A 12,948-nucleotide genomic window follows, 5' to 3' on the forward strand; every position below is an offset into this window, starting at 1 on the left:
CTTGGGGCGTGTTGTTTTTTTTTGTTAGAGGAGACTTCTAAGTTTAAGTCCAGCACTTTGATACATGTTTATGTCGTCTGTTTAAAGCCTTGTCTAGACAGCAAACGTCTCAGATGCATCTTTTTACTTGAGTGTCTACAAGTGTTTTGTTGAAAAAAAAATTCTTAAGGGAGAAAAATTGGGACTCACAGTTTAGCATGAATCATGCAGCCATAGTTAACATGTCAAACTTCACAAACACAATAAACAGTAACCAAATATACTGTATGCTGCTTCTGCCCATGGAAAAGGACTCCCTTTAAAAACTGCACAATTTCTAATTATTTAGCTGTGAAAAGCTGTTTACAATGAATTCTTATTTTTTGTGTTAAAAACATTGTTGGTCCCAGACCGTGCTGATGTGGCTGTGTGTTTATTTGCATACAGAGCGGAGAAGTGAGATCTGATCACACGTGGTAACTTGAGACACGTGTGGAGACACATTGCACTGCAAGGTGTGAACTGATGAACTTAATGCTGTTCACTTGTGATCCAGTCACCCAAGACACACGTTAATGCCACGTATAAACAGGCTAAACAAACCAAGAGCTGTAAGCACACAAGTCATATGGACTGACAATGATTGGACACAATAATGGATGGTCATTATTGCTACATTGGCCCACATAAGGGAATCAAATTTAGAAAAATGATGACAAGTCATGCTGCACTTTACCGAGCGCTGTGTTCATTTATGTCCTTCTGTGGCGTCACAAAGAGCTAATAAAGAAATGACACAATGTACACACCGACACTGGACCATGGATATTAAACAGTATATACTGTAGTGACAAGTAAAAAGGGAGAAAAAGGGAGGCTGTCTTGTATGTTGTTTCTATTCCAGTCAAAATCACATATTCACTCTCAGAAGATCATGTGGTTGGGTTTGTTTTGCTTTCAGACCGCAAATTAACCACTCAATAGTCCGCTTCCACGAGTGGTTAGGAGGGTTAGGAGGGTCTCTTGTGCAGTTTGTTGGTGACGCAAGAGCCAAATGACCAACCTATTTGCATATAGTATTTGTATAATACTTACTCTTGCTTTGTTGTGTATATTAATTCTGCTCTAACATCAGTGTCAATGAAGGCAGTTCCTCCAGATTAAATAAAGGATGAATGAATGAATGCATGAGCCACTGGATTTTAGGATGACAGGTATGTGATTTTAGCGGGAATTCAAGCACAAGCCTACTATTAAATCCATCTACAGATCCATCAACTGTCAAGGAAGCAATCTATATATCTCTGCAAGTCGTTTGGTAACCATGGTAACTTGTGCGCCACCATTTGAGTGCAGCGATTTTCTCCAATACATCAGTTAAAACTGAAGTGTGCTGGGCTTGTGTCAGTCAAGTCAGTGTCAACACAAAGCAGACCAGAACTAAATGTGTCTTTTGTTTCCTTGGTCCAGACCATATACACTGAATTACAGGTGTGAAAAATGACCTTATTAGACAATTTATTGCAAAGTAGTACTGTCATCACTGTAACACTGGTGAAAGCTGTACAATAGTCAGTCTTGTGCATTCTCAAAGTGGGAGTCAAGTGAATTAGATTAGAATAAAATCAAATTAGTCCTCATTTTTCTCAGGAGCCCTGGGATCCCTGCAGGAGTCCTCAGGGGGTCCCTGGACTCGACTTCACACAGCAGAGCTGTAAATCCTTTCAGAACAAGCCAGCTCACAGATTCATATCCATGGCAGGCTGAGGCCAAGTCCCTGGAGTTCTTAATATTTAACTGAGGATATCTGACTGAGAAGTGGCCAGAGTCCTCAGTCACACTCCTCTGTCCGTCTCAGTAGTAGGTGCACCAGTTGCTGTAATCGCTGGGCATCAGGCCGCCGGTGATGAGCAGGATCAGGTCCACAAACCACCAGATTCCCAGTCCTCCCAGGGTGAGCAGCTTCCCGACAGCGGTGCCAGTGTGACCCAGGCAGAAACGATCGACCCCGAAACAACCCAGGAAGAAGGAGTACAGCAGTGTGGTGATGAAATAGTGCCCAGTGTATCTGTGCAGCAAAAGGTACAAGAGGACATTTAAGGTGATTTAAATAAGGACATGAGCATTTCATTTTTACCTACCTTGAACCTTAAAGGGACAGTTCACCTCAAAATCAAAAATAAATACTTTTCCACTGGCTTATAGTGAAATTTATCCATCTAGATTTTCTTTTCTTTGTGAGCTACTGAGTTTTGGAGATAACAGCCAAAGAGTAGGCTTGGGTATCCTTTTGATTTTAACAATCCTTTTTCTGCTTATCGCCCTTAATTGAATATTTTCCCCATGATGCATTTAAGTTTTCTGTTTCAAAATGTTTGTAATGTGTTTGTTCACAAAATGGTGGTGGGTTATTGTCATTTTTGTGCTGGTTTAGACACTTTATAATTGACACAACATGAGTGAGGGGTCTGTTACATTTACTCCAGCTGTTTGTGTTTGTGTGGGTGAGGTGGGATCATTATACCAAACACATTTTAGATGCTTGAAAGTAATGACAGGACAAAAAACATGTTGTGACAGTAAATACCTTAGTGTAGAGGCATAACTTAACAATATAACTTAACTGTAATTGGAGCATTAAGCAGAGCGAACATATGGCAAGGGAAGTCAGCATAGGAATCAATAAGCAAAATCATTTTTTTTGTTTTTTACCTATTCCTTCAGAACTGTAAGACTGGTATATTGGAATCGGTTCTACTCTGAAAGTGGTTCTCGATGCCCAACTCTGCCGGAGGGATGTCTGCCTTCTCTCCAATATAATGGGACTAAATGGTGCTCGGCTTATGGTGCTTAAAGCACCAGAAAATACTAGAGATGCAGTGATACCGATATCAGTCTGACACTGTCCTCATACTCATAAAACTACTCCAATACCCCACACCCGATACCACGTCACTAAAAGTAGCCGCTGAACACACACAAGTTGATAAAACACCTAAAAAACCAACATGACGCAGAGTTCAAGAAATTTGCTGAGGCTTACCCTCTTTTCTTGGTTGCGCCGTCATTATCAACAACATCTCAACAACATCCACTAATGGCAGCAGTGACTTTGGCAACTGTAAAACTGAAATGAACGCACGGAGCGCACCTGTAGACCACAGCCAGCCGCTGCCCAATAAGTCCCAGCAGGTGTAAAGTAGTTGAATGTCTCAATTAATTAATCTGAAGATAATCTGCTGTCACCAGTCTGTAACCCTCTTTTCTTGGTAATAAACTGCTACAACTTCTCTTTGTTTTCTCCTCTTTATTCTGCTGTTCATCTTAAACAGCCTGACAGCACAGGACACACAACTTCACCCTTTGGGGTTCACAGCAGGGTAAACATTTTTATTGCACATGGCACCACACTCATACCTGCCCCCCCCCCCCCCCCCCCCCAAAAAAAAAAACAATGACAGGTAGGAACTAATTAGCTCTTAGACAAGAGGGACAAGAAGAAGACACTTAAATACTACACATGTAAATGTGTCATTAAAATACTAGTTAAAGTGCTGTAAATGATAATGAAAATTTTTTATTTAACACTAAACTTAATTCTGCAAGTCCATAATAATGTTGTGGAATTATTCTTACTGGAATATGTCATGTACACAGTAAACTACAGCTTAATAAGGAACACAAGGTTAGTAAAGTAACTTACTAAAAATATCCCAAAAATGTCATGTGTACAGTAACTATACACTAGCAGCAGGAAACAGCAACAATGATTTGTTACATTTAGAACATGAGTAACATCTGATGAAAATAAAGTCATTGTAAGAATTATAATGGCATTATTAAGTACTTGTATCTGTAAACAGTATCAGCAAGTACCCAAATGTAAGTACTTGTACTTTGAAAAAGTGGTATCGGTGCACTTAGGAAATACATTTGAAAAAATTTCTTTCTAGCAGAAAAGAAAGTAGTTCCGGTAGATTCTAAAGTAGTTCTGGAAGATTCTGCTGCAAAAAGAAAGTAGTTCTTATGTGACACTGCTCACGAAAAAGGCCTGTGGATTATCTTGAGTAAACGGGTCATGATTTTTGGAGAGAGTCGCAGGTGTTGAATTTTTCATGTGTATATTTTGGTGCTTTGAGCACCACAAGGTGAGTTCCATTTAGTCCCATTATTATCAGGAGAAGGCAGGAATCTCTATGGCCGATATCTCCAAAAGTCAGCAACTCACACCAAAAAATCTACATGGATAAACAGCACTACAGGCCTTGGGGGGGATATGTATTTTTGATTTTGGGAGGAACTGTCCCTTTAACTATTTATAGAATTTCAGAACCTGTATATGTCCAGATTAAAGTTTAATATATTACAAAGTAAATGTGCTGATAATTAAGCAGAAATGATAGAAATACAAAGATAATAATCATGAAACAAACCAGAATACTCAGTGTTGTGTTAGAGTGTAAAAACAACACTAGTTCTGTATAATATCATGGGTGGACACAGCCTGAACAGAAAAGGAGCAGCACAAACCTCACAAAGGCAGCAATTATTAAAGAACTAGACTGCAGCAGTGTCCTTGTACAGGTGCTGCTTTGATTGTGACCAGCCGCAGCATGTCTCTGATCTCTGTGCAGTTACTACAGAGATTAACCTCATGTGCTGATGAATGCAGAGAGATGCTGGGAGAACATGGTGTACTGTGAAAACATGGCAAATCAGAAGTAAAGTAGCGGTTTTGATACATTTGTAAGCATTGCCCTCTAGTGGTGAAGTCCTGACACTAAAGATTTTCATCTGAATTAACTGGGTCGGTAACTGTATGTGTTTGAACGTCTTCACTTAATTTTGCTGATGTGGAAATATGTAGCTATGGTGAATATTCCATGAGTAGAAACATCTGACAGTTAACGCTGCATGGCTGTATTCTCTATTCTAGTGCATTTTTAACTGTGTGTGCGTATGCATCAGCCTCAGTCTTACTCATCTATGCTGTATTTAATCTCTGCTGCCATCTTTCCATGCATTTCAACCAATTCAACTATCCTAATACCACACATTTATTGTTTACAGCAGCCTTTCCCAAATGCCACAGCCCAATTTGGAATCTGCAAATCTTATGCACCTACCCGAACCTTTAATCATAACTCTGATCAACATACAAGACCAATCATACCAGTGACGAAATATAAGATACGTTCCAGTGCTCGTGTGAAGAGTCACCAAATACAGTGTAACACCTGTGAAACTCGGTCAGACAAATAAAGGATATCATGCAATTTAAATCCTATGTTTTGTTTTATTAAGTCCGATTTTTCTGATCATATGTATTTTCTGATCATTTCAAACTAATAGCATTGAAATGTGTGTTTTGTTTTTTTTAATTTTCATGACTTCTCAAGGCCCATTTGCAAAGCTCATACTTTTGGGAATGAATGAAGGATGAGCCCCCCGAGATGCCTCATCTCGAAAGCAAAATTATAAATCATAATTGTATCATAAAAATTAGACATATAGTGCTACCTCACTAAAATAAAAAGCCTAGTTTTAATAGTTAGTATTAGTAGCAATCTGGCCAAAATCACAGGATCAGATATCAGAGATGAGAAAAAAAAACAATTTGATGCGATCCATTGGCCTAAATTATCACCTTGACCTACATGCCATAAAGAGAGATATGATGCCATACTGTGTTAATTTTACACTGGAGATGCTATTATTTTTATGTCAAGTTATAGTCTACATACTTAACAACGTGTGTTTTGCTATGTTACTGGCTACACTGAGTGTAGAGTTATGTATATTATAAACTGTTGTCTTTCTAAATACTCTTTTCACAAAGTTGCACTTTAAATTTCATTTTAAATGGTGCTGACCAATCAAAACTGTTGCTAATATTATGTAAAAATATGTAGAGAAGTTTCAGTAAAAAGACACAGCAGTATTGCATAACTGAGTCATGTTGTGGACTTTGTATTTCTTCCCTGAGGGGACTAGAATATTTGTTTCACAGTTTGAGCATGATGGGTTTTTTAGATGGTGAGTGTTTTATTAACAGCTTAGGGAAAAGGACAACAGCGAACTGCTAAGGTTGCTGTATCACTATCCAACATGAAAAAGTGGTAGTCTGAGTAATCCAAAACATATTTCATGTGTGATTAAATATGTGATGTTAAATTATTTAAACCAAATCTGTTTTTGTACAGACTAAAATCATCAAGAGCACCAGAAATGTCTGTACCCATTTAGGAACTGTAGGGCATTTTTCATGATTAATTGATTCATGACTAACTGATAATCACAATAGGTGCCTAATAATTATCTGCTGACTAATCAACTAATTGTTTCAGCTCTACTTTCAATATATTTAAGGAATTAAACATTCATCAGTCATACAAGCTATCAGGACCCTCGAGTTCACCAAGAAATGGTTTCCTTGAACATTTCCTGTGATCCATACAGCCGGTGTGACAGACGGGGATCACAAGGTTGTGCAATTGTCTGTTTGTCCATTTCTTTGTTCATTATGTGACCAACCTGTCTCAAAGCCTCATGTCTAGACTGGTATGAATCATCGCATGCACACAACATAAAGAATGTTATTGATTTTGGTGCCTTTCCTCTGGTGCCAACATCAGTTTCAACTTTCCATGTCCTAATGAGTGTACCTCCTGGCCTGTTTCTCTCACACACAATATCTGAAGAAGAGGAAGAAGAAACCCATTGATTTTAGAGAGCTTGTGACCTTTCTTCTAGCAATACCATCTGGCCAAACGTTGGCTACTCTTACATAACTCCTCTGTCATCCCGCCAGTACAATGTTGACTGTGAAGGTGACAGTTAACAGGAGAGATTATTAGGCTCCAGCAAAGGTCTGCAGTCTGTGGTTGATTTCTTGTTTTTCTAGATGTCACACCATCCCAGACATGTATACACACCTACAGATGGCCAGTAACACAACAATAAAAGATGGAGAGCAACTTTCCCGTCTAACTTCTCCACTTCCTCTTTGTGTTTCTGGAATATTTATGTGGAAATGGGAATTCAAAATGTCAGATACCAGGTTAAAGGGACAGCTCAGGTTGTTTGACATTCACTTGTGCTGGGATTATGTGATTTTGGTGAAAACATTTTAAAATACAGAAGTCTATACTATAATAGCATTGCATGCTAGACTGGAATTTCAGTATTTTTTCGATCATTAAAAACAGTCTGTTATAAGAGTTTCTAAAAGTTCAGTACTCGTTATGAGTCAGGGTTGGTGTGTTTGCACAGGAAGTGAAGTGAATTTCTGCCCTGTGCAGCACCGAGTGAGTGTGTCTTCAGTACAGTACAGTACACTTCAGCCTCTGACTGAGCAGTGCACTCAACAGAATCTGGGTGTTTTTGTTATTTCCCTCCAGTCTATTTTCTTTTCCTCCTGTCCTCACTATACGTCTGTGTGTTCACAAACTGATGTTCATCAGATCAGAGCTCAATCTGATGCAACTCACTGCGTTCATTCACCGGGAAGCTCCGACTCTCTTCTCCAGAACTCCCTGGAGCTCAGCAGCTGTCTCCTCGTGCTACGCTCTGCAAAACGATACACGCAAACCTTTCGCCTAAGCTGAATATTTTCAGCTTGCGCTTTCTACTGGCACTTAATACAGTGTTTCCTACGACACTTTTTGAAGAGAGAGTTATTTGAGTGTCTTGTTTTGGTGCTTTATAAAAAGTTAAACTGGTAAGGAGCATAGGGCTCATAGCTCAAGCTACAGTGGCTCTACAGGGTCAGACAGAACGGCCAGTAAAAAAGGCATACTATCTCCTACTGTAAATTTATAGAACATAGCAATGCCCATAGTGAACATAATGCCCCTGAATAAAAAAAGAAAATGTGATTGTGTTGTTGGAATATATTTTAGTGTAAATGACCAGTGTAGTTTTGGAACTGACCATCATTTGTATGAAATTAAAAAAAGTTTAGATTTCATTATAAATGTACTGTACACACAGCAGCATGCTGTAACGTCCAGACTTAGTGTCCCCTGTGGACATCCTGCTTCTGATCTGTTAGGTATCAAGCATAAAATTACTATTGTTTCAGGATCAAGTATCATAATACTAAACTGGGTATTAGTATTGAAGTCAAAATTTTGGTACTGTCACAACACTACACGGTCACACAAACAAATTATCAAACTGACAGCGGTGGACCAGCATTTCCAGTGTTCTGTGAGGTAAAATGGTGGCTTTGGAGAGAGTGATATTTTTCTGGTATGACCGAGCTTAGCTTTAATGCTGGTACTCCTCTCAGCTGGGGGCATGCTGAGTGCCATCTACTGTAGGTAATACACTGATTATGGATAAGTACCTCATTCATACCTACTTTAAATAATATGAACTATCCACTTAACAATTTTAAAAATTAACACATGACAGTTTTAGCACATGTTGTGCGTCCAACAGGGTTTTCCTTACTTGATACAGGGTACGTTTTCTTTGAGGAATTCTCTGGGTCCAGCACACTCTATATCATCGAGTGCAGTGCAGACAACTGATGTGAGGTTCACCTCTTTTTGAGTCTGGCCACCCCACTAAAGATAAAAAACAGAAAATAAATTAAGTGCTGAGTGATTAGCAACAAAAAAAATGTTCTTAAAAAACAAAACTTACCCCGACGCAACCGTGGCCCAGCTCCAGATAGGCACTGTGGTTGCCTGCATGATCTACAGGGTCTTGACAGTAGATGAACTCCTCCGGTCTTCACCGCAGATATACAAAGCATAACAGAAGACAGAGAGTGTGAAAATGACTGATAAACTTTAACCGGCATCTGTAGATTCACTTACATCTGGTAAGTACACACACACACCAAACTTCATTCATAAAATCTGACAGTTGGAAACCCAATGATTTATCCACTTAAATTCAGACCAGGTAGAACATGACTTAACGCCTATTTATTATCATCACATTACAGTAAATTCAGCATACAAGACCTAACCAATGCAGGGCCTTTTCAGCATGCATCATGCATCATACAGTGTCTGTAGAGCACCAAGTGCTGGAGGGGACACCAAAACAGCCTAATCATGGACACAGGAAGTGTAAAAAACATCAATTGCTAAAGAATTGTGATGCAGGCTTGCAGCAGAGCAAGAGCAAAAAGAGACGAATCAGAGACAGAGGACATTCAAACTAGGGATATAAAATCTTTCTTTGGTCGTGAGGCCTAATGTTTCTCTATATGTGGTGTATCAGTGAAGTGTATGAATTACACAGCAGTCAGAATATTACTCTGTTAACAGCGAGGAACAGACATAATTATGCATTAAATATGCTTGTCTCCTCTCTGAAATGCCCTCAATGTGTCCAGGAACTGTCTCTCCCTCTTCATTTCCTTGCAGTTCTCATGCATTAGTTCTGTGTAGTTGGCTGTGTAGTTTTTGAGGCTGCTATGACAAACAGTATGTTGTTATTTAAGTTTGCTCTCTCCTGTAGTGCTGTTAGGGGTGTGCGATATGACGATATTAGATCGTGAAGGATTAGAACGTGTAGACGATCTGCCAAAGTGAGGAGATCGTATGGATCGTTCAGAGGTCCCTAACAGGCGGACCCACACGCTGTCCTATACGGACCCGGACCTATAACCAATAAACTATTAAGAGATTTTAAATTTTGGCGGGACGCTTCTATTTTAACTGGCGCAAGTTTTCTAGTCTTTCCGGCGCTGGTTTATCTGATCAGGAAACACACAGACCAACTGCAGAGAAGCTGCGTGTGGAGGAGACTGTTGTAAAGTAAAAACAGTAAATCTAAATCTAAATACATAGCATAATACATAATATAAATACATGTAAGTTCGTGATAAAATCGAAATTGTGATTTTCTAATAAAAAAATCGTGATATGATATTTTTGCCATATCGCCCACCCCTAAGTGCTGTAGTACTAAGTTATCCTGGCCATTGAAACTAATACAGAAACATGAATTCTGCTTTAGTATACAATCATTATATTGACTAACCTTCTTTCAGTACCCCCCAAACAGGATGCTGTGTGCAAGGTGCAAAATTAACTTTTCTGTCCACCAGCCAAACGGCTAATGAATGTTCCGATTTTATCAGCAACTCAATAAATTATTTTTCAAGCTTGTGAGTGTAGTAAATTTACCAGCTGCTAAGGCTATCAAGGTATGAATTCTTCTACACCTTTTCAGTACCATGTGTTTAAAACAATATCTGTTATAGTATGGAAAGTACCAAAGCTATATAAAAAAGACCAAAGTGGATCAGACCTCAGTCTTTCTTGTCCTGCCTGAAATTTAGCTTGCAGCACAGCAAAACCAGACAATACTGTACCAGCACTGTGTGCAAGTTGGTGATTTAAAAAACATCCTTTTTTGTGACTAGGATCTTTTTATTCATAGTGCTATGGTATCAAAAGACATACTGAGCAGTGTTTAGTTTTTTTCACTTGTTATACCAAAGTTTAAAATTCTGATATTGTGACATCTCTACCAGCCACTTACATTTTTTACCAGCATTTGGCTGTTGGCTGGTACTAACTGTGCTCCCTGCACCCAAGTGTGACTGACTTCCTGCTAATCATCATCTAGGGCTACACAATATGGTTACATTGTGATTATTTGACTGAAACTCTGATTGTGATATGATTACTTGGAATGATCATTTTTGCATTACAAATTTCATTTTGACTGACAACAATATATATTAAAATTGTGATGATGTGACATTTGTTGGGGTCTGTGCCAAACAAACATGTTTTCTTTCACCTGGAGAACAGGACTGGTCAGCTGGAACACCTCTGCAGCACTACAGTACTGTCTCACACATTGTTCTTTTTTCAAAAAACTGATTTTGATATTGCACTTGGCCATATTCCGAATTCGCTTATTTTGCAATTAACTGTGCACTCATTTTATCTAGAGCTGCAATAATTAATCAATTATTCAATTAATCATCAACTATTTTCACAGTCAATTAATCATTTTGAATCATATTTTAATTTAAAAAAATGTCCAAATTCTCTCATGTCAGCTTCTCAAATATGAATATGTTCTGGTTTCTTGAGTAAACTGACTATCTTTGTGTTATGGACAAAACAAGACATTTGAGGACGTCAACAGTGATCAACATTTTTCATCATTTTTTTTGACATTTTTCAAACCAAATCACTAATCAATGAACTGAGAAAATCAACAGATTAATCGATAAATTAAAATAATCGTTTGTTGCATCCCTACTATTATCATCAATCATAACAATCATAACAATTAATTATGAAGCTTAACTACAATAGACAGGCACCTTTAGACAATTAATACAAAACATACTAATGGCATGAGATAATAAAATGTATACAAATACACAAAGTAATTATGTTTGGGCATCTAAGTGGCCAGCAGCGACCCTGCTTATTTTAGTTTCATTAAAAGACTCGTCCTCAACAGCTGTTCAACAAGACAAGACTCCCCAAAAAGGATCTCCTCTGCCAGCTGTGCAAAGAAGAAAAACTGGATACAGAGCTGTATTTTCTGCCAGCATGCACAAAACTCCAGCCTGTCTGAAGCACATATTTCCCAAATTCATACATAAACACCCTGAATTCGACCACATAAATAGATTACCAATCTTGTTAGCAGAGCACAGAGAGAGCTGCACTCTAGCAGCAGAATGTCTGTAACTGCTATGCTTCAAGAAACACTGAGTGACATACACACACATCATTTATTGTTAATGTTATTACGGTTATTTTATTGTTGCTGATATCTATCAGTTATGTTCAGTTTCCTGTTCCTGTATTGCTCTTAAATGTTATTGTAACACTACCTTTTGTTGCTTGTTGCTTGTGTTTGTTGCCTTTGGTAAGACTGTATTGTTATGGTCATGCCAATAAAGCTTCTTTCAATTTGAAAGACAGTCTATTTTACCTAGCTTTGTTTCATTAAGACTTTTATAATTAAGTGTGTTTATGATTGTTCTGTTAGACATATTTTGAAAGCGACATCGGAAATTGGAGGAGGGGGGCCTCTTTTGAGAACTGGACCAAAAAAAAACCTTTGTCATAGGAGCCTTTTTGACATGAAACAGCAGGATAAACACAGCTGTTACCAATGTTACTAATTAAGGGTCTGCTCCATTGTTGCCACTGGCTCACTGTAAAGCCTCTGCTACACTTTCATTAGTATCATTGTTAACACCTTTGTTTACTCTACTATTTTATACCAATATGGCTGTCGTGAAAAGGTCTATTGATGTACAAATCAGCATGATATAACAGATATCTGAAAGCAGTTTGCTGTGTCAGTCTCTCAACAACAGCTGCGCTTGGTTAGCATTTGCTAATATGCTAACATAGCATTCTAGCTAGACTACTGTGACTGTAGCTCCTTGTTACTTACAGATAGCTGCAGAGGACGACGGGGGAGGGCGGTCTGTACTCATATGGCTCTGTATAATTGGTATTCTCCACCGGTATCTCGTATTTGACAGTTTCGGGCGGCTGCTCGCTGAATGGGAGCGTTGTGGCTCCCTGAGCAGAAGAGGAAACAGGAGTTTCCGTCGTCGAGGAGTTTTGGGAGTGAATTCCTTCCAGACATTGTAACAGAATAACCGTCAGCAGCAGCAGAAACTGTCCGCACAGCAGAATGTAGCTCAGTGAAATCATTGTCACCTTCAAACTAAAGTATTAAGCCCTGTAAAACAGCCACTCATGGTTAACTGCAGCTCTTCGGTAGTGACGGTTTGTTTGGGTCGCGTCTGTATGACGTGAGCTGAAAGCTTCTTCAGCTCTGTAAAGTTGGAAAGATATTCACAGATTCGGACTTCCGGCATCAATAACTCATTAGTGATACGTTGTCAAAACATAAACGAGGCCTCTTTCCCATCGTTGTAAGGTAGACAATGTGCTACAAGCCCAGTTTTATCAAAAGTAGCTATCTTTCAAGCTGCAGAAATAACATTGGTGT

The 12,948-nt window shown here is 38.8% G+C and overlaps 1 protein-coding gene across 1 annotated transcript; it reads right to left on the minus strand.

Annotated features, from left to right (window-relative positions):
- Positions 1-1,089: 1,089 nt before the first annotated feature.
- tm2d2 (TM2 domain containing 2) lies at positions 1,090-12,761 on the minus strand. The gene is made up of 4 exons (XM_084729633.1): positions 12,382-12,761; positions 8,632-8,719; positions 8,437-8,552; positions 1,090-2,047 (listed from the first exon to the last, which is right to left on the minus strand). The coding sequence occupies exons 1-4, from the start codon at positions 12,645-12,647 to the stop codon at positions 1,834-1,836; spliced, it is 684 nt and encodes a 227-aa protein (XP_084585759.1). The 5' UTR covers positions 12,648-12,761; the 3' UTR covers positions 1,090-1,833.
- Positions 12,762-12,948: the final 187 nt, after the last annotated feature.

Source organism: Lutjanus erythropterus, chromosome 10 (genome assembly GCF_056507025.1).
Source record: "Lutjanus erythropterus isolate fLutEry1 chromosome 10, fLutEry1.hap2, whole genome shotgun sequence".
NCBI lineage: Eukaryota > Metazoa > Chordata > Actinopteri > Lutjaniformes > Lutjanidae > Lutjanus > Lutjanus erythropterus.

What these genes read in the sequence shown, in the direction of transcription:
- tm2d2 (XM_084729633.1), bottom strand. Translation starts at nt 12,647, where the DNA reads ATGATTTCACTGAGCTACATTCTGCTGTGCGGACAGTTTCTGCTGCTG. An exon ending in GTCGTCCTCTGCAGCTATCT is followed by an intron (nt 8,720 to 12,381) that starts GTAAGTAACAAG and finishes TCTGCGGTGAAG; the next exon opens with ACCGGAGGAGTTCATCTACT. An exon ending in TGGGCCACGGTTGCGTCGGG is followed by an intron (nt 8,553 to 8,631) that starts GTAAGTTTTGTT and finishes TTTTATCTTTAG; the next exon opens with TGGGGTGGCCAGACTCAAAA.